The sequence below is a fragment of the Zingiber officinale genome, chromosome 4B, assembly GCF_018446385.1.
Source record: "Zingiber officinale cultivar Zhangliang chromosome 4B, Zo_v1.1, whole genome shotgun sequence".
Classification (NCBI taxonomy): Eukaryota; Viridiplantae; Streptophyta; class Magnoliopsida; order Zingiberales; family Zingiberaceae; genus Zingiber; species Zingiber officinale.
Genome location: NC_055993.1, coordinates 95,723,732 through 95,745,552, shown reverse-complemented (window position 1 = coordinate 95,745,552; position 21,821 = coordinate 95,723,732). Strand labels below are relative to the sequence as shown.

The 21,821-nt window shown below is 39.7% G+C and overlaps 3 protein-coding genes across 4 annotated transcripts; all 3 read right to left on the bottom strand.

The window, feature by feature from the left end:
• Nucleotides 1-423: 423 nt before the first annotated feature.
• On the bottom strand, nt 424-798 carry LOC121978415 (zinc-finger homeodomain protein 3-like). Its single transcript, XM_042530763.1, has one exon. The coding sequence runs from the start codon at nt 796-798 to the stop codon at nt 424-426; it is 375 nt and encodes a 124-aa protein (XP_042386697.1).
• A 1,525-nt stretch (nt 799-2,323) lies between these two features.
• LOC121975600 lies at nt 2,324-17,755 on the bottom strand. 2 transcript variants are annotated; one of them, XM_042527343.1, is made up of 15 exons: nt 17,464-17,755; nt 16,585-16,729; nt 15,483-15,550; nt 15,338-15,391; nt 15,163-15,246; nt 14,671-14,756; nt 13,720-13,800; nt 5,345-5,475; nt 4,539-4,580; nt 3,589-3,665; nt 3,414-3,504; nt 3,261-3,342; nt 3,047-3,116; nt 2,708-2,904; nt 2,324-2,624 (listed from the first exon to the last, which is right to left on the bottom strand). In XM_042527343.1, the coding sequence occupies exons 1-14, from the start codon at nt 17,667-17,669 to the stop codon at nt 2,736-2,738; spliced, it is 1,386 nt and encodes a 461-aa protein (XP_042383277.1). In that variant the 5' UTR covers nt 17,670-17,755; the 3' UTR covers nt 2,324-2,624; nt 2,708-2,735. The 2 variants fall into 2 exon arrangements, with proteins under 2 accessions (XP_042383277.1, XP_042383276.1); XM_042527342.1 differs by lacking the exon at nt 2,324-2,624 and having other exon boundaries at nt 2,641-2,904.
• A 1,553-nt stretch (nt 17,756-19,308) lies between these two features.
• On the bottom strand, nt 19,309-21,360 carry LOC121975599 (BURP domain-containing protein 12-like). Its single transcript, XM_042527341.1, has one exon. The coding sequence runs from the start codon at nt 21,291-21,293 to the stop codon at nt 19,380-19,382; it is 1,914 nt and encodes a 637-aa protein (XP_042383275.1). The 5' UTR covers nt 21,294-21,360; the 3' UTR covers nt 19,309-19,379.
• Nucleotides 21,361-21,821: the final 461 nt, after the last annotated feature.

Genomic DNA, 21,821 nt, shown 5'->3' with positions numbered 1-21,821 from the left:
CTACGGAATGTAAATCTACCACTATCTTCTGTATTTTTCTTGGTGATTCCCTCATTTCTTGGAAGAGTAAGAAGCAATATGTTATTTCTAGGCCTTTTACAAAAATTGAGTATCGTGCCATGACCTCAACTACTTGTGAGATAGTTTGGTTGAGTTGGTTACTTGCAGATATGAGTATCTCTCTTCATCAACCTACTCCGTTTTATTGTGATAATCAGAGTGCTATTCAAATTACACGCAATTCAGTTTTCATGAGCGGACGAAACATATTAAAATTGATTGTCACATTATTCGACATCATTTTTAAATTGGCACTATTACATTATCTTTTGTTCCTTCAAAGTTATAAATTATGAATATGTTTACTAAATCACATTCTGCCATGGTAGTACGATCTTCAGCCACCTAGCCCGGGGATGGATGCTACAGTGGCATCCACAAGCAGAGCCTTGCGTTGACTGTGCCCGAGTCACCTTCTGTCATGAACTCGCCGCAACCGTCGAGGACGTGGGCTCCGAACGTGGTTGCGTGGTTGTGTAGGCATTCTTTGTACTTGGCGGAGACATCATCGGTTGCCTCCGCGACAGTAGTGGCGAGAGAATTCGTCACATTTGGTTCAAGAGAATGCATCGCCGGTGGCGATGAGGTGCGAGCATCGCCGGTGCTACCATTTCTTGCTCCTCCCGCTGATGAGATTGTTGGTTTACAGAAGGCGGATCCTCCTCTAACCAGAGAGGAAGAAGAGTTGATCATCCCAATCCCACATTTCCCACCTCCTGGATTATCCCTAAACTCCATTAAAAATAAAATAAAATCTCAACTTTCTGTAAAAATCTCAACCAAATCCGTTCTCCCCACGCCCTGCACTCCGCAATGGAGATTGCTGCAAATCTCTGTCGTGGTACTTTGACGGCGTCCGCAGCGCTGTGTTAACTGTAAGCCTCTCCTCTAGTAATTCAGACCCTCTATCCTGAAATCATGTATCCCGTGTCTCCTTGTATGTAATATCTTTTTAAGATATGATTTGATCCGATGAATAAGACAGAGACTACATATAATTTTAAGACAGAGGAACTCGTCTCCCAAAATCTGGGCTAAGTAATGGAAGCGGACGCTGACTGCGAGGTGAGGAACCATCCATGCTTGGCCTTTTGTGGGGTCTTTTTCCTGTTTCCCTCTCTGCCCCTGCTAATAAATGTTCTTTCATTGAATAAAATGTTTGAGAATTAATTTCGACGTCCGTTCCTCGTCACCCGTATAATTCATCTTGCTTTTTTAGGAAAGTCTCTGTGGCGGTTGACTGCTATCCTAACTAAAGCACCTACCGATTCATTCATGATGGTGTACTCTTTGTTAACAAGTATCGCATGGTATAACTGAATTGGTTATCACTCCTAACGGTGTGGGATCGTTGTGGGATGGCCACTGGGAGTCTGGGAGATAGATTTCCCTTCTTTTTTTTTTAAAGAAAATATATGAAATTTCAGTGGCATTTATAAAACCTTTTCGACCTTTATAAAATCTTACCCTTTAATTATTTCGGTAGGAAGCAGAAAATGAGCTTCAATTTTATGACGCTTCCACTTTCTTGCTTTTTGATAGGTAGATGATTTGTTTTTATTTTTATATTTTTAACGTGCTTCAATCTAATTATAAATTTTAAAGAAACAGTCGGTAGATTAAGCAGTAGGCGACGAAGTCACTGTAACAAACTTTTCTTATTAAAAATTAATTTAATATTATAACCCAAATGTCAGTATTAAATTGATAAAAACAAATATATATACATGATCTTAATCAAACCGAGAAAGATACGCTATGAGGCTATGTAAAGAAAACCATGGCATAATGTATGCATTCGTGTCTTATGATATACCAGAGAAATGAATATTATTTATAGAAAGCAACCGGAGAAAAATACGGTATATCTTGCAGTAGATATTTGTTTCAATTTTAGCGGTTTTTTTAGTATAACTATTTAAAATTTGAATTTCACGAACAATTCTCCTGAATTTTAATTCGAAGTTAAAATAATAATTATTAAAGATAGTCATTTCGGAATATTGCATACCTTAATTGTGTAAAAGTATGGTTTTGGCTCTTTTTGGATATTTCAGATCTTAATTATATAGATTGATAATTCTGTTCTAAATCAACGTACGCAAAATTCACCAAGCTGATCTTCAAATCAGATATTTTTTTGACAAAAACATATTGCATCTTTAAGTACCTTCTAATTTATATGGTTTATTTGACTTGAAATTTTAAATCTTAATTATACACAAATTTGTAACTTTATTTCTCTGTTTTACCCATTGACTCGTAAAATGAAAAAACGATATATTAAGGCATGTTAATCAGATACAACAGCAAGAACAATGTATCTTCTAAAATCTCAGAATTTTAGTGTGCTCCATGTCACTAACAAATGAATCAGAAAGAAGGAAGGTAACACAACTATGTAATTCCCAGCACAAATAACAAACATCAAAAATTTCTAATTATTTCTTGCCGCTGTTACAAAAATCATCTCTAATAAGTTCTGACTCCATCTAGAATTAGATTGGATAGGTCCATGGAAATCGAAATGACTGACGATGCTTTGCGTCCAAACTCACGAGTCTCTGTGTACTCAAAACATTCAATTAGAATAGCTCATATTTTTATAGAGAAAAGGTCAAAATAAAAAATAAAAAAAGCAGGGTACCACTTGGTTTATACTTATACATCTTGTATCAGAAAATTTTTCCTATGGGTTTCAACTCCCTTGGCAAATGATCATAATTTCCAGAGTCTATATTTGACTGGAACAAAGGCATCTTCCCAAAATTCTGGAGGACACCGGTTGCCAAGTGCTCCTTGTTCGGCGTCAGCATCACATAGTTCGGATCTGCTCTTTGATAACTACATCAGGTCAAAACAAATGATGCGTCAGTGACTAAAATTGTCTCATAGAGGCATTTGAAGTGGAGACGGCTTTATGTTCTGTATCAACAATTTCTCTATGAAATTGAGTAACAGAATATGGTAGAGGACAGGTAAAAACCTAGGTTCTCTTAGATCTTCGACACGAATTCCAAATCCATAAGTTGTTCCGCGCGAAGGGTCATTGTTTGCTACAAGAAACAACGATAGGGATTAATTTCAACAGGAAAGTCAATGCCTATGTATTCCTTTCTCCATTGTTGATCTGTAAGAAACCAGACAGTCGAGCAGAGTGACCATTCCAGGTAGGGATGTTTAGAGAAAAAACCAAGTACCTGTTATACTGAATGTGAAGGAAGGTCTCCACCAAGACTTGAATGCTAAAGCTACTGAAGAGGTCAATGGACCCAATTTTCCCTGTACCAAGGAAAGATTCAGAATCAAGAGAAATATAATCACCTCAAACTAAGGCACAACACCTCACTCACCTTCAATAGGAAGTTCTTATTAGCTTGCCATGATGCAGCTAACTGGAACAAGGAACTATCACCAATGCTGGATGATTTTACTTCATTGATTCTTTGAGATAAAGCATAGTTCGCTTCTTAGTATTGAAATGATAACTTTAATGAAAACCTGCCACTGCAAAGTGTGAGTGCATACCTCGTCCTCAACTCAAAGCCAAAGTCGATATAATTTGTAATGCCAACTATTTCACTTTCTTCAAATGGATTCTTCACCTACTTGACATAATGAGGTTGAGTAAATTGATTTTCAAATATAACACATAATTCCAAATCCATTAGATGCTATTTTGCTAGGCAATGGCAGCAGGCCTTGCAACATAACCAAGATAAACCCTACCGGAATTTTTTAACCACAATGTGATACTCGACCATGAACATTGTTAATTTGAAACTGAAATGCAGGTGTACAGAAAGTTGTAAGACAAAATGAGAATACATGTTAATTTTGTATTTTTGTTACAAAGCTGTTACTTCAGCAAACATATGGAAAGTCCCATAAGTTAGTTACAGTTAAAATTTCTAGGTCTAACTGTCAGCATACAGCCAAAGGTTCATCAAGAGACTTCACAATTTAGAACCACCAATGTGATGAAAATCCCAATGAAAAGAGAAGAAAATAAAGCAACACCCATAGAGCTCTGCAATAACAAGCTTGACAAAATTAGGTGTTTTGCATGTCAATGAATATTTTGAAGAGCAGAAATGATAATTTTATCAATCTACTCAGTCAGAAGTTAAAATTTATCTTTGTTTCCATGTGCAAGTCATTCACTAATCACTAAATTTATATTTTAATGTATATGATGTAGTAAACATTTTATGGATTTAAATTGTCATTAGAGAACAAGAGAACAAAATTTCACGTAAAGAATCACTTATTGACAACTACCTACGATTCAAGTTAAAACGATGTGGTCATCATAACACTATTACAGTATAAAAATGCCAAAATTACAAATACAAGAATTGCTACTAAGAGTTTGACTGTTTAGACGTACAAGGAATCCAATCTGCTCCAAGAGATATTGAGTTATATATTTTGTCATAATCAGCAACTGATAGTATGAAAAACTACATAATACATACCCTTCTTTGAACGACAAGATGCTGATAGAAAGATGCAATTAGCTGCACAAAAGAAATGAGACAAATAGTTACAGAATATATTGAGTCACAAAAGAATTATGTCTGCTTACGTATAGTCAAAGAAGAAATGTTGATCTGAATGTCAAGCAAATAGTACAAGTACGTGGGAAAGTGACGAAGGAAAAATTATTTTCATCAACCTCATACTATGAAGATTAGATGGTATAGCTTGCAAATAGCATATAGCGATGTATACCTACATTGCAATTTAGGTGGACAAACTGTTTCCATTGCCCTCATAGCATAATAGATGGTAGATGTTCCTTTATATATCTACTATAATTGATGCAAAATATTCATAGTTCATAGTCCTCGTACTATGAAGAAAGAACAGTTGATGGAAGGTATTCCTTTATATATCCACCACGATTGATGCTTAAAAATATTAACACTCAACTAGCTTTTTGTCAGTCTTTTTTATTTATTTTTGTATCAAATAATTCCATTAATCATTATCATCATAAAAAAGAAAAGTTCCAAATTTTCCATATTTAGATTAACTTGTTTAGTAATGACTTTAAGATAATTACTCATCAGAAAACAACAAAGAATGTCATATAACCAGAATCCATCAAAATTTTATCTATTATTCTCAAACTTTGGAAACAAAAACCAGATATATTCAATCACACAATATACTCCTCCAGCCCAAGAATCAAACATCGTCGCTAACTAATTAGCAGTGAGTCATTTATCTGTATGCATAATAGTTAGAGATGAATAAGATGAACAAGAAAGTATTGAACCTGTGAGTTCCTGGCTAATTCAAGGCTGAAATTGTATGAAGGGCAAAGAGGGCTCCTCAAACCAATATCATAACCAATTGCACAACTCCAGTTATTAAGATCCTTAAAGCACACTGCCCTTTTGTTTTCACCTAAGAAATAAAAAATTCAATGGTATTACATGACCATATTTTCAAATTAAATTAAAATCCAAACATTAAAGAATTTCCTTAAATCTTTACTAGAGTATCTGATCAGGTAATCAATGGAAGTACATGAGGCTAAAATTTACTTTGCTGATGTAATTTTTTAGATTTTTTTAATTGGTATGACTGAGTGCCAAAATATTTAACCAACAAAAGTATAGGGTGCAGGCATTAGAGACCCCAATCACAATGTCTAAAAAGCTGAAATGAGCCTCTCAGGTGGTTTGGGGATATCAAAGATTTCCATGCTTTCATTACAGCTAAATCACAAAACTCCTATATAGTTAGGGTACATATTCTTCATCATCCTAAAAGACATGTGTGATTAGCCTAAGGCCACAGCAGAAAAATCATAAGAAAATGTTCATGAAAGCACAATTTGCTTATAAAGAAAGATTGACAACATATCTTCCAATACTCACCGGCCACCAGTGTTAAAACAAACACAAGCATGTTGATGGACGTTGTTGGTGCAATATCCCCTGGGTCAGGTTGACCAGGTTGACTAAGCTTGAGTTCGCTCAAACTTGAGTCTTAATATTTGGGTTTCGATGTTTGATAATATGTGGAGATTGCAGGTGCAATCGTCCGATTGGGGTGATTGTTGGTACAATTCTCTTCTGGTCAAGATTTGACCAGTTTGATGTGAAGAAGAGTCAAGTAGGTCAAGGTTTACCGGATACTTGACCAGGAAAGTCCTAACTAGAAGTTAGGCAAAGGCAAATCCAACAGGAAGGTTGGCAGAAGTAAAAAATTTAAGTGGGTTATGGAGGACCGGACACTTGGACCACTTGGTGATGAAAGTCCCGATGAGTGAAGCCGAGCAGTGTGAAAATCTTGGTGAGTGAAGTCAGGTGAAAGTCCTGGTGAGTGAAGCCAAGCAAATGAAAGTCCTGGTGAGTGAAGTCAGGCAGATGGAAAGTCCTAGTGAGTGAAGTCAGGCAGATGGAAAGACCTGGTGAGTGAAACCAGACATGTGAAAATCCAGGTGGGTCAAGGTTGACCGGACATCAGGTGTTGGGAAGCCCAAGTAGGTCAAAGGATTGACCGGATACTTGGCACAAGGAAATCTAGATGGGTCAAAGGTGACCGGACATCTAGTGGAAGGAAGTCCAAGTAGGTCATGGAGGACCGAACACTTGACACGAGACGGTAAGTCCAAGTGGGTCAAGGTTGGCCGGACACATGGCACAAGGAGAAAAGTCCAAACGGGTCAAAAGATTGACCGGACACTTGGTGAAAAATCCCAACAAGTCAAGTTGACCGGATACTAGGCATGAAGAAGTGCCAACAGGTCACGGTTGACCGGATATTGGGTTTGGGAACCTTAGACTTGAGTTAAGCAAGTCAAAGGGAGGTCAATCAATCAATTGATCGATTGAATCGTGGAGCAATCAACTAGCCGATCGATTGAAGGTGTGTTGCGAGTGACGATTGGCCCAATCGATCAGCCGATCGATTGGGAAGCATTATCGCGAGCATAGAACGGTCCCCAATCGATTAGCCGATCGATTGGGCACCACTAATCGACCGGTCGATCGATTGGGGGCTGGTTTTCTCGCGCGGACACGAGGAAGCCTGAATCGATCAGTCGATCAATTCAGACCGTTTCCAGCACAGCACAGAGGCGCTCTGAATCGATCGGCTGATTGATTCAAGTCTCCCCAATCGATTGATCAATCAATTGGGATATGACCGTTGCAAAGGAAGCGTCGAGTTTAAAGCAGAGTTTCCACTCAAGCCTTCGATTATCGCTCACAGGTTTCTTCTCCACCGAGCTCACCAATACACACCAAATCTTGGAGGCTTAGAGGAGAGTGTTGTTGCACTTCCAAACAAGTCAAGAGGTGTATTCAAGCAAGAAGAAGAGCAAGTTCGGGTTTCTTCATTGTAAATCTTGTAAGATTTGACATTGTATTAGCTTGTATTTCGTTGTTCTTGTATATCTCTGCGTGTGAACTTGTACGAGACTTCTCCGTCTCCGATAGGTACCGAGAAGGAGTTATTTCATAGTGGATGAGTGAGTGTATTCAAGTAAATCTTCGTGTTAGCATTGTAAGTGTGTTTCGTGTTTCATTCTACTGCATATCATCATCGCGAAGTAAGACAACGAGCGCGACAAGCTATTCCCCCCCCCCCCCCCCCCCCCTCCTTCTAGCTACAAATCAACCCTAACAAATGGTATCAAAGCGAGGTCGCTCTTCACCGGAATCATCGCCGGAAAGGGCAACAAGCTAGAGGGAGAAAAAGTTGAAGCAAGTTCAACAACGTCATAGGTTTCAAAAGAGTTCAACTTCAAATGGAATGACACAAGGGTACCTCCACCATACACACCGACAAACTTCGATTCCTGAAAATCAAGAATCGAAAACTTCTTTATGATGGAGATAGAGCAATGGTTTGCTCTTATGGAAGGCTTTGAAGCTCTAACAAATAGTAAAGGCAAAATTATCAAGAAGAGCAAATAGAGCCAAGAGCAAATCCAAAGATGTGAGGCCAATGATAAAGTGACCAAGCTATTGGTCAATCTATTGCCTAGCAACATCTTGAAGCAAGTAGGAGAATTTGAAGATGCCAAGGAGCTATGGAGCAAATTGGCTAAAATCCATGAGGTTCCCTTCACTGCATCAAACCAAGAGAAATCCAAAGAGGACGACTCATTGTAGCAAATCCAAGAAGCTTCATCCTCAACGAAGTACAACGGAAAGGGCAAAGAGGGAGCATACTCTTTGTTCAATGGGCAAGAGGATGAAGAAGAAGAGGCCTCCACCTCTAGGATTGAGGGGAGGTGTCATGACACCGGAGCAAGAAGAGGCTTCCACCTCCGGGTCAAATGAAGAAGAAGAAGAAGATGGTGCCACCTCCACAAATCAAGAAAAATCAAATGGAGGATCATGTGCCACCCCTACAAGCAAAGATATAACAATTTCAATTGTTAATAATAAAAATCATATCATTTTCTTTGAGTGTAGGGAAAGAGGGCACTACAAAAGCAAGTGCCCTAAGTTGACCAAGAAAAAGGGTCAAGTGGCACCAAAGGCTAAGGAGAAACCTAAGGAGGTCGGCCTCATAACAAAGAAGAGCAAGGAACATATTGTGTGTTTCTTGTGTCATCAAAAAGGGCATTATCGGAGTCAATGTCCAAAGGGAAAGAAACTGACCAAAGTCAAAGGAGGAAGCTCAACTCAAGGGGGAAGCTCTCAACAGCAAACTCAAGGTATTATTTATTGAGCATATTCCTTTAAGTCATGATAAAAAACATACTAGGTCTAGCTTATATCATTTTAATACAATTTATCATGAAAATAGGAAGCATGATAGAATTAAGGACAAATATGTAGCATATTATACTAAGACTACCACACCTAAGATTAGGAAGGTAGATAACTTAGACAATAACCTTAAGGATGCTAGATACTGGCCTAAGAAAAAGAATGCTCATGGATTTAATGAAAAATCCAAAACTAAAGATTTAAGGAAAGAAAATCAAGTCTTGAGGTCGAGGCTTGATAAAATTGAAAAGACCCTAAAAAGGATGGAAAATACCCAATATCCTTAAGGGGAAAAAAGAGCATAACCTAGGTTCAGGAGCACAAAAGTCATCCAATGGTCATAGAGGTTTGTGGTACAAACCTAAAACCAAGAAGGATGTGACAGAATATCATAGGGTTCCATATAGTTATAGAACCAACCGTAGGTCTATGGGTCAAGTCAAAGATACAAGGGAAGTTATCCCTAGAAGTATTTTTACCAAGAACAATGTGACTAAGACTTTTAAGAAGCCAAAGAAAGTCATCAAGAAGGTCAGGGCTATCCTAGAGTTGACCTAAGTGAGTCAAGTATGACCAAGGCTTCTAAGAAGCCTAGGAAGGTCATTAGGAAGGTATCTAGGGAAGTAATCCCTAGTGAGTACCTAGAGCATCCAAGGAGCACCAATAGGCTTTGGATTCCTAGGAGCATATTCTCTACACCCTAGATGGGTTTAGAGAGTGTCAACTCTAAACGGGTAGGGTGGTTAACCCAACCTTGATAAAGTTGACACTTGGAGGCATTTTCAAGGTTTTTGTTAACCTTTGAAAATGAAAAGGATTAATTGATTTCTTTGGAAGAGTAAAATGTGTCAAACTTTGAGGAATTGGACTTAATTTTAATTGACACAATTAGGAAAAAGGAATGCCAAGTTGGGTGTTGGCATTCTCTTGAAAAAGATAGTGGGCAAATCTAGGATCAATTTTAGGTTTAGCTAAGGATTAAGGATACTTATATAGATTATTTAGGTATATTTTATTTATGCAAAATTGTCATGCCTTGTTTGCTCATCATATGTCATGATATCATATTTTGCATTCATGCTTATTAAGAAAAACAAACAAAAAAACCATATTATATCATACATACATCATGCAGCTATAGTATGTTTTCTTTTGAAAATTACTTATTTTGATGTATGCCAAAAAATCATCATACATTAGTTTTAAATTCCTATAATTAAGGACAATGACATTTACTAACAAGTGGCATCCTAGGTGGATGTTCATAATTCCTAAAATGCCTAGATAGATATGTATGATCCCTAGTTTAGGGCAAAATCAAAATCTACATCTCACAAAGACTATAAGATGACTTGTATGTGCTTTAGTGCACATTAGATACAAGTGAAATGCTAGGATGATGAGCAAGACTCAAGATGTTGATTCAGTGCATCTATTTGAGTCTTCATTTCATTAAAATACATAGTTATGTGTACTCCAATCATTGGAAAAGTTAATGTATAAGTCACATGCATTGAGTCCAAAGAACATGGTTGGAAATTGGTTTTGAAAATCATTTTAAATATACTTTGGAAAAATTTGGTGATGGCTATCTGTTGATAGCAATCATCATTGAAAAGTTATACACAAAATAGAAGAAAACATTGAAGTTTTCAAGAGTTTTCAAGTTTGTGTCAATCTTTGAAAATAAGATGTATTTTCTTAGAAAATTATTTTTCCATGATAGTATATACCCTAAATAATGTCTACAAGAATTTTCACGATTTTTAGAATTTTGTAGAATTTTTAGGGTATTTCTGAATTTCGCTGAAATTGAATTTCAGGAAATCAGAGCTCCAATCGATCAGCCAATCGATTGGGAAGCCTCAATCGATCGGCCGATTGATTGGGAAGCCTCAATCAATCGGCCGATCGATTGAGAAACAGTTTCTCGCGAGCAGAGACTCGCGAAATCAATCAACCGATCGATTCAACTCTGCTGGATCGATCGAGTCAAGAAGTTTTTCCGCGAACAGAAGCTCGCAGAATCGATCAGTGGATCGATTGAAATGACGTTAATCGATTGAGCCTCAACCCCAATCGATTGAAAAGGCTAATTTTGGCTCGCAAAGCCTGATTTTCAGCACTTTAAGTCATTTTCAGTCTCGTCAACCATTCCTAACCCCTTGGAATATATTTATATACATTTAAGGGTAATATTCTTGTTAAAACAAGAATGGTTTGGTTAAAAACAGACTAAATTGGAGTTTAAGTTGAGGTTTGCATTCAAATATTGATACTTAAGCCTCAAAACTTCAAGTTTTGGGTTTCCTAAAGATTTAGAGATTCCAAGTCATTGTTGGTGCATTGACAGAAGTTTGGAGCATGTCATTACGGGGAGTTACTCTTTAAGGACATGAAAATTTATTTTTTTTCAAACACCATGGAAGGTGGTTAACCTTCGTTGGAATAAATGCTCACGGTTGAGTATTGAAAAATAATGGAGTGGATATTTTCATTGTTGAGTTGTGGATACTCTAGGATGAGCATTATGAAATGGATTAATGCTCAAGGGTGAGCATTGGATTGATAAATGCTCTAGGATGAGCATTGGAATGATGGATGCTCTAGGATGAGCATTGTGAAGTAGTTAGTGCTCAAGAGTGAGCATTGAAGACAATGGAGGATATGAGACCTTCATTGTGATGTTGTGAACAACGTATGAGTAACACTTCAGGGGAAGAGTTTTTGATGTGTGTCAAAGGGGGAGAATGTAGAGTTTAAGTTAGGCTGTCATTACCTAAAGAGGGAGTTTGCCCTCTAGGAATGGAAGAGAATGAAGGAAACCCTCATTCATGTTTTGGCATGAAGAAGAAGTTGAGGCTATGAGATTAGCCTAACTTAAAGGTATTGTCAAACATAAAAAAAGGGGAGATTGTTGGTGCAATATCCCCTGGGTCAGGTTGACCAGGTTGACTAAGCTTAAGTCTTGATATTTGGGTTTCGATGTTTGACAATATGTGAAGATTGCAGGTGCAATCGTCCGATTGGGGAGATTGTTGATGCAATTCTCTTCTGGTCAAGGTTTGACCAGTTTGATGTGAAGAAGAGTCAAGTAGATCAAGGCTAACCGGTTACTTGATTGGGAAAGTCCTAACTGGAAGTTAGGCAAAGGCAAGTCCAACAGGAAGGTTGGCAGAAGTAAAAATCCAAGTGGGTCATGGAGGACCAGACATTTGGTGATGAAAGTCCCGGTGAGTGAAGCCGGACAGTGTGGAAATCCTGGTGAGTGAAGTCAGGTGAAAGTCCTAGTGAGTGAAGCCAAACAGATGAAAGTCCTGGTGAGTGAAGCCAGGCAGATAGAAAGACGTGGTGAGTGAAGCCAGGCACGTGGAAATCCAGGTGGGTCAAGGTTGACCGGACACCTAGTGTTGAGAAGCCCAAGTAGGTCAAAGGATTGACCGAATACTTGGCACAAGGAAATCCAGATAGGTCAAGGGTGACCGAACATCTGGTGAAAGGAAATCCAAGTGGGTCATGGAGGACCGGACACTTGGCACGAGACGATAAGTCCAAGTGGGTCAAGGTTGACCAGACACTTAGCACGAGGAGAAAAGTCCAAGTGGGTCAAAGGATTGACCAGACACTTGGTGAAGAAGTCCCAGCAGGTCAAGGTTGACCGGATGCTAGGCATGAAGAAGTCCCAATAAGTCATGGTTGACTGGATGTTGGGTTTGGGAACCTTGGACATGAGTTAAGCAAGTCAAAGGGAGGTCAATCGATCAATCGATCAATTGAACCGTGGAGCAATCGATCAACCGATCAATTGAAGGTGTGCTGTGAGTGAAAGCTGGCCCAATCGATCAGCCGATCGATTGGGAAGCATTATCGCGAGCACAGAACGGTCCCCAATCGATCGGCTGGCATCGCCAATCGATCGGTCGATTGATTGGGGGCTGGTTTTCTCGCGCGGACGTGAGAAAGCCTAAATCGATCGGTCAATCAATTCAGGCCGTTTCTAGCAGAGCATAGAGGTGCTCTGAATCGATCAGCCGATCGATTCAAGCCTCCCTAATCGATTGGTCAATCAATTGGGATATGACCGTTGCTGAGGAAGCGTCGAGTTTAAAGCAGAGCTTCCACTCGAGCCTTCGATTATCGATCACATGTTTCTTCTCCACCGAGCTCACCAATACACACCAGATCTTAGAGGCTTAGCGAGGAGTGTTGTTGCACTTCCAAGCAAATCAAGAGGTGTATTCAAACAAGAAAAAGAGCAAGTTAGGGTTTCTTCATTGTAAATCTTGTAAGATTTGATATTGTATTAGCTTGTATTTCATTCTTCTTGTATATCTCTGTGTGTGAGCTTGTACGAGGCTTCTCCGTCTCCGGTAGTTACTTAGAAGGAGTTATTTCATAGTGGATGAGTGAGTGAGGGTCGGATCCTTGGATTAATCACCTCTTCTTGAGGTGGATACTGAGTAAATCCTTCTTGTTAGTGTTGTAAGTGTGTTTCGTGTTTCACTCCGCTTCATATCATCATCACGAAGCAAGACAACGAGCGCGACGACTTATTCAACCCCCTACAAATCGACCCTAACAGACGTTACTAAACTATCTGTCCAATTTTGTATTTTATGTGACAGATTTTTTCAAATGAGTTTGTTGACAATTCCTTCTTCCCCACCTTCTATTTGCTATTTTTCCTTTTCTATTCCTTATAGCTGGATGACAGTAAGCATCTAATTTATGCTGGCAGCATGAAAAATAATATAGACTAACTTTACTCCACGTCAAGTAAATCAAATAAGGTATAACAAAATAATTCATCATACTTGATGTATATGTCATGGAGAATGAGGAAACATAGTTTCATTTTAGTATGAAGTATTTATATCTAAAAACTAAAGGAATAAAATTCAGATTAAAATCAACTTACAGACTGACTTGAATAGCACTCCAGCACTTAATCTCCCTGCCCTTCCTATAAGCCATGTGTTGAATGGAGTTTCACTGGACACTAGAACAATGTATCAGTAGTACTACATAATCAGAATTATCTAAGAGTAGAAAAAAGTTTGAAAAAAGATTAACAAAAATCACAAATGAAAGAAAACAGGAGTTAGCCCGATAGCCATAGGAAAAGTAAATGAAGAAGGAAAATGTTCACAAATGAATAGGAGTATGACAAAGAAGCACATCTGCATTAAGTATGCATCATGAAGCAATTATTTCACTAATAGAAATTGTTGGAATGTTAAGAAAAATTCTCAAATTCAGTTGTAAAGGCTAATGAAATCTCTGGTACATGCCTTGTGAAAGCAATATGCAATGATATCTCAGTCTACACAGTCATGCAAGCACATTAGAAATATTGCACAAACAGAATAGTAGTACATGTTAAGTCACAGAATTCCTTCTTGAAGTATGATGCTTGAGTACTTACGCCTAGTAAATAACCATAAAGTAAAAGAATATTTTTTTAAAAAAATAACATAATTGCAGATCCATAAGGTTTATCCATTGATGTCACTAAGCACTGTTTATCTGTGCTGGCCTTTATGTATAATTTGGAAGCAAAAGTTGACAGTACTGTTTTTGCACCATATTAATAGGCATGGTACCATGTATATACATCATCGTCATCATCAAGTTATGTTTGTTCAAATGGGGTTGGCATTCTGTATTATACGTATATGTTTTTTGATCATCATCTAAACTAACTAGCACATCAAACCCAGTCGATAGGTTTCTATTAGGTAGCAATGTTTCTATTAGGTGGCGAACCAATGGCTTAGAAATATCAAATTTTACATGCACATTTTCATTGGTAAATCACCAATTTTGGATAAAAGAAAATTCAGAATACATATTAATTATTGGTACTTACATGGAAATGGCATAAATATGCTGCCAATGGATAGCCTTTCTGACCCATATCTCATTCCCATCAAACCATAATCTTCTGGGAGCAATCTGCACATGTAAAACAAAACCTAAGAGCTGAAGATTTATGAAGTAAAGTAGTAGACAACAATTTTAAATAGACACTTCAACAATACTGTCAGCAAATATATTAAAATCAGTGAAAGCCCTCCAAAGGTAAATTGCATCAAGAAAACATTTTTCAAAGGAAATTACTAACAAGTAGATGGTATTGCAATGAAATTTAATCTGATTAGGCAAGTCCTCCGCGAGAAAGGTCAAATTTGATAGATAAAAAGTCGTAAGGAAAATAGCTTGATAAATCAAGTATTGCACTAGGCACGATATGTGCACAAATTAGAAACAAAATTGAATACGATAACAAAAAAATTGATGGACCCATTTTAGAGATTATAAAGCATCATGATTTTTTAACATGACAGATGATGGAAGGTACCTCTTATGTTTTAGCAAGGGAAATACTCCAAAAGCTCCAATTTGATACTTAGAAGAGTAAGAGGACAACCTCAAGCGTAATGTGCTACAAAAAGATGGTGTAAGATGAAATCTGCATCTCTAAAGAAATTTATTAATTACCCACAAAGAAACACTGTAAAGATGGATATTCTTACGGATCATTTGTGGACACCAAAAGATCTATAAAGGTATTAGGATTATCCAAGTCCCTGTGAAATGAGCAGAAACTTTTATAAAATCCATTGTGGAAATCAAAGTTGGCAATTTGACATGTTATAACAGAAAAATAATAACTACAACCTTTGCCAACGAAACATTGCCTCTCCTTCGATGATCCCCCCAGAAGTTTTATCCAGTGAGTCAGTCACCTTATATCACTTAAGGAAGAATGTTCAATTTTGCATAAAATTATGTTCATTCAGTACTTTAGCAATATTATCCAGCACATAAATCAATTTTGATATGTAAAGAAAAGGAAAACTTGAGTTTACTGTGCTTTTCTGCAAGATGTAAATGGTATGAGTTAACTAAACACAAACAAAAACACTTGTGCATGAAGCACACAATGGAACAGAGATTAACATTGTTCTTAGTTTTTCTTTAAAGTGATATTGACCATGAAAGTTCACATTTCTAATATTCAACAGTCAATTAGTTTTTGAGCCCTCCATATGAGTAATCCAAGAGGTTAAAAAAAAAAACAGATTACAAATATCACACACCCGTATCAGGAGGAATAAGTTTGGTAACTATTAGTAAAACATAAGTTTGGCAACCACCAAACGCAAGTGTAGAAAGATCCACCAGTGTCATGCCCACTTGCAGAAGATGATCCAGTTTTTCAATTCTACTACATAAAGTTCTTCCTCACAATTAGCTAAAAGATTTCCTGCATGAAATACAGATAAGTTCTGAAACTTTATGTAAAATGACAAAAATTAAATCCAGCAATAGCATTTCATCCCAGGATCGCACATAAGTTTGTTCAGCCTTTCAAGGACATGATGAGTTATTTTGAGTGGAAATAATTCCTATTATTTGCTTATTCACAACTACTAAGAATGTTACTGTAAAATAGATATCCTCATTGGAACTCAATACAATATCAGTTTCAGCATGACTGATCACTGAACTGCTTGTAGCAAAGTAGGAGGATTCCATTAAATAATATAAATGACAATAACTTCAGGGAAAGCTTGTCAAGCATAAGGTTGGATTAATAGCTTCCTAAAAATTGTAGTAAAGGAGATAAGAGCACCATGAAGCTACCATTTATATTATCTGTTTGCAATAAGAAACTTAGCAGATCCAACTACAAAGTTAAAATAATATATATATATATATATATATATATCAAATTTTGTATTCATCAGCCATGAAATGCAAAAACTTCTGAGGATACTGTTGCAATTAAATCTACATTAGGATCTTCCAGTGGTTTTAGCATAATCCATGCATTTAGACGATTTGCTTTTTCAAAGTAATCCTCAAAAAGACAATGCAATGCAAGTTTCCCAAACATCAAGTCATATGACGGAACAAGCATCCTGAAACATTATAATCAAAATAAATTCAGTAGAATACAACATCACATGTCAGCTAACCAAAAAAATCACCAGTTCACAATAAAAAGTACTAGCAATTAACAGGAAGACAGCTAATCTTTGATAAATAGCATTCAGTTTAGATCTAGATTTTAAAAAGCAAGCAGCTTCACACAGTCATATGTGAAATAAACATCTATTTCCCCTCGGAAAAGGTACTTCCACAGTGAAGGGAGGCAACAAAATCTTTCTATAAGAGAGGAACAAGTATTACTAAATACACCACGCGTTCTCTTTCTTTTCTATAATCCAGGTGTCCGGCTTCGCTTGATTAATCTTAGTGGTAAACGACCTTCCCTCATTCACATATAGGATAAATCCGAAACACAGCTTATGCAGATACAGGATATTCATCCAAACATCCTATTTGAGATTCAAACCGTGGTTCTCTTATTGTTCCTCTGCTTTACCACTGAAGCGTTCCCTTTTATAAACCATCTTTTGAGGAGGTACAAACACCAGTAAAAATTTCAATATCGATTCTCTGTCTCAAATATTGACAGTTACGACAGTAGAATTTTATCTCAATTAACCATATTGAAACCAGTAAAAAAAAGCGTTCATTCATTCAGTTACATGATGGCTCGACCCAGCAACGACAAAGGATACCAAATAGCGTGAAGGTGAAAAATAAAATAAAAATAAAAATAAAAAGATTCAGTGAGGAGGAAGCGGACCTGGTCCGAGCGGCGATTGGAGGGAAGTCGAAGATGGGAGGAACCAGCACCATGGGAGGGGGCTCTTCCTTGGCAATCAAATTCCCCATCTCTCTCAATCTATGATCTCTCCTTCGAATGCCGACCCTCTTCTCCTTCGAATGCTGGCTCTCTTCTCCTCCTTCGAATGGAACTTCATCTAATCGCCATCTGCTTCCATCCCGCATCCATCGCTAGACCTACGGCCCGTTCTACACAGCAGCAACAAAACCCCGGTCAAACCCGTCTCCATAGCTAGACCTACCACTCCTTTCTACACATCACCAATAAACCGGCAACTCTGGTCCCACATATTTGAACATAAAGAGTTAATAATATATTTATATTTATATTTATTTTTCTCAAACTATTTATAAACATTTATAATTTGTGGTTCTGTTGCTAGCCGGGGCCACCGTGACGTCCTCCAAGTCAAGCTCGACACTCACGACACTTGTCTGTCGACCCCACAAACAAGCTCATTCCGTCCTCTTCGACCTCTTCTTCCCTTCTAAGCCCGCGGCCAGCCATGAGCCGTGGATGGGGCGCAGACCCGCTCGACAGACGCAGAGAGCTCGGTGATCTCGGCCACCTTCGGGGAGTGCAATTCATGATGGCTTCCCATGCATATTGAACAAATTAAGTCACAATATTCCTTGTAGTCCAAGTTTATTCTTTTCGTGTGATATGTGGAGCATGCTTTCGGATGCTTCACACTTACTCTTCAAGGCACCTTAATTAGATGGATGCTTCTGAGTTCTGAGAAGCACTTGCCATGAGTACATCGTCCATAACCCTGGACCAGACACTTGATGCTTGTACAGAGAATGGCTCTGTTTATGCCCCTGTGTTTTGGGTGTAATCAGATTCACAAGTTGCATACTGATACATGGTTAAAGCCAGGTCTCTTAAAGGGCATTTGTACCATTAGAATTTGATTGATCACTTGCAAAAGGCTGCTTCTGCATTATGAACATTGTCTGCATTTTAAGCTGCATCTTGGTCGTTGCTTGACTGGCCACTCGACTTGGGTTCTCATTGCCCTTTTCTCTGACAAGACAAAAGGCCATGAATTACTCATAGGCCTTGAAAGGCAAGAGAGGTCAGGGCCACAATTTACCTACTTCGAGTTGGCATATGATGTTCCTGTGTATATGTTTGAAGTGGAATCTCGAAATTATGTCGTCCCTTGTGCTTCCTTCACTTATCTTGCCTTCCACTCTCACCTTCACTTTGCATGCCTCTCACGCAGTCCCTTGTAAATGATTGGAGAGGATGAACTTTTGCACTAAATTATAGCGAGGATACCTCATGCACATCAAGTTGTTACCACTGACACTAATTAAACTAGAAGTCAGTGTGTGTGGTTTTGTTGGGGGTCTGTATTTATATGCTATGCTACTTTTTGTCTAGTAAATCAAGTAAAAGGTTATAGTTCTTCCCGAAAGAATAAGCTATGGAAAAAAGAGTCACTCGGAGCATATCTCCCACAACTATCTCATACTGTTGAAGTTCTTTGAGCACAGAGTATATTGCACAAATTTGTTACTTGTAGAATTGGTTTATTTGGATCATGCATTGCATGCTTGAGATGAGTTAGCGCTAGTAGCATATACGCTTGCATTAGCATCTTGTCAGATGGATTGTTCAATAGGATCGTTACGATGACAGACACTTAACTTGAGCATCGTCTTCTAACAATTTAATCTCTTCTCATCACTCAAACATGATACCAACAGACAGGTTTGCGTGCACGTACTTTTCCTCGGGCAATATCCTAACGATTCGCATGAACTTTCAATTGGATTAAATTACTAGGGCATGCAATAGAGGTGGAAGGATGACAACTTTTATTTCAAATGGATAATTTGTCGAAGACAAGCATTGCTCAATATCCCTCAATCAGCAACCGTCCACGTCATGTCTCCTTCGAAGATCCAATGGCATACCTCGATCTTTCCGGGGGAGGACCCCAGCGCCAGGAAGGCCCCGTGGGTCGCACTCCAATCCGACGTGTCAAGGTGACAGATGGCGACCCCACGGTTGATCGTGTGCTTGGATTCGACGCCTAGGATCTCCGCCACGTAGACTCGCACACGCGGCACCGAATGGCAGTAATAGACCAGATACGGGAACAGGCTCTGGTGGCACGACACCGACTTGGTCACATTACCGCCGTTCACCCCCTTCACTCTCCCGATGAGGATGCTCCCGTTCGACCCCGCCGTGCTCTCGGTGCTCCGCGCCACCGCGTTGCTACCCAGCACCTCCACCACGAAGTCGATCATGTCCTCAGCCGACTTCGCGCACTGCTTCGTCTCCCCGCGGCTCGGCCTCCTCTCGCAGTCCGCTAACGTGTCGGTCACGGCCTTCCCCAGCGCGGTATCCTCCGCGATGCCGAAGACACGCCTAACATCGGCGGCGGAAAACGGGATCCGCTCCGCGATCGAACGAGGCAGGAACGACCTCGCCGGCAGCCGGTCTCGGATGTCCGGCATCGGCATCACATTGCCGCTCCGCAGGTCGCGCTCCCGGAAGAACTTACCGGGTTCGACCTGCCAATGCCGCACCACTGCTGCCGGAAATTGGCCAGCCGAGTGGTTGCGATAGTCTTTGAAGTCGATGCCGGTCTTGGAGTAGACGTTGAACGTGGGGTTGTCGCCCTCGTAGCTTCTGAAATTGATCTCGTTGGTGTCGGACCCCTCCCCGTACCCCTTGAAGGTATCGCTGCCGGAGTTGGAGTGGCCGTATAAATCGAAGCCCGCGGTGGCTGTGTTGCCTTTCTTGGCGTAGGATGTGAAGGTGTCTGAGCCGACGTTGGCGTCGTTGCGGTAGCTCGCGAAACTCTCCGAAGCAGAGTTGCCGTTGTCGCCGTAGGAGCGGAAAGTGTTCACCGGGACGTTGCCATCGACCCCATAGTTAACGAAGCTATCGTTGGCGGTGTTGGCCTCCATGCCGTAACCGGTGAATGTGGAGCCCAGGACGTTGGTTTCCGTCGCATATCCATTGAATTCAGAGACGACGCCATTGCCGCCTTTTCCATATCCGGCGAAGGACTCGTCACCGGCGTTCGAACCCTCGGAATACGTCCCAAACGACTGGACTCGGCCGTTGGCGCTGGCTTCGTAGTTGGTAAACTTGAGATAAGGCCCGTTCGAATCGACGCCGTAGGAGGCGAACTCCCCGCTGCCACCAGTGGCGGCAGTGGCGTAGCTGGTGAAGTCGGCAGTGACAATGTTTCCGCCGGTGGAGTAAGCCTTGAAGGAGTCATTGTGGTCGACGGAGTCTCTGCTGTAGCGGCGGAAGGTGCTGAAGGGCGTATTGAGAGACAGAGAGTAGTTCTTGAAGGAATCGAAGCCGGCGGTAGCGTCAGTGCCGTAGTTGGTGTAGTTAGACGATTCGTAGTTGGAGAAATCGGAGGGAGCACCGGTTCCGTTCAAGACTGTGAGGGAAGGGGAGCAGAGGAGGTGGGCGGTGGAGCAGAGTTGGGGGAGGCGGGAGGATAGGGCAGCGAAGTTGGAGGTGGCCAAGAGGTTGGAGAAAGTGGCGGAGTCGAGGGCAGAAAGGGGGGAGAGCTTCGAAAGAAGGAAGTTGGGGAGGGGGCGGTTGTTCGGAATCCGGCGGTTCCAATAACGGATGAGGGAGGCCCTGGCAGAGAACGGATTGGAGGATTCATCAGATGATGACATTGAAGGAGCAGGCGGCGCCACATGACCAGAAACTGAGTACTCCGGGAACTTTAAGATAACAATCAGCAGGAGAGTGAAGAGGAAAGGCCGAGCGGGGCAACGAAGGGGAAGAGAGGCCGCCATGGGAGAGGAGAGGAGGTGTGAGGAAGATTGTAGAAAGCAATAATCCCACCTCGTTGGATTGCGAATTGGATGTTGGAGTAGGAGATTATAAATAATCGCTTCCATGAGAGCGCGAAGTTAGTGATCGTGGTTCTTTGTGATTTCGTCCATGTTATTTAATAATATAAATGAACAAGTTGTGACGGGGCCTCAAATTCCAGAGATTTTAAAAAGAGAGTTATGTCAAGCCGTTCGTTTGAGGTTGATGAATAATAATCGTTCGGCAATTTACCAAAAAGTAACATGTATTTACGTATTTACTTATTTATCAAAAGGACGTGGTGTAAGGTATTTATTGGAAGGCGTATTATCCTTTTGTATATATCAAAAGGTACAATTAAGTCATGTGTAATATTTAATATAATCCTCTCTTCTGTTTAGCCAAGTATTGAGGTATCCGAATCAATTTTTTAAATAACTTTGATTTTAAAAAAATAATTTTCATCATTTGTCTACCTCCCTCTTTCATAACATGTGAGTACAGATCCA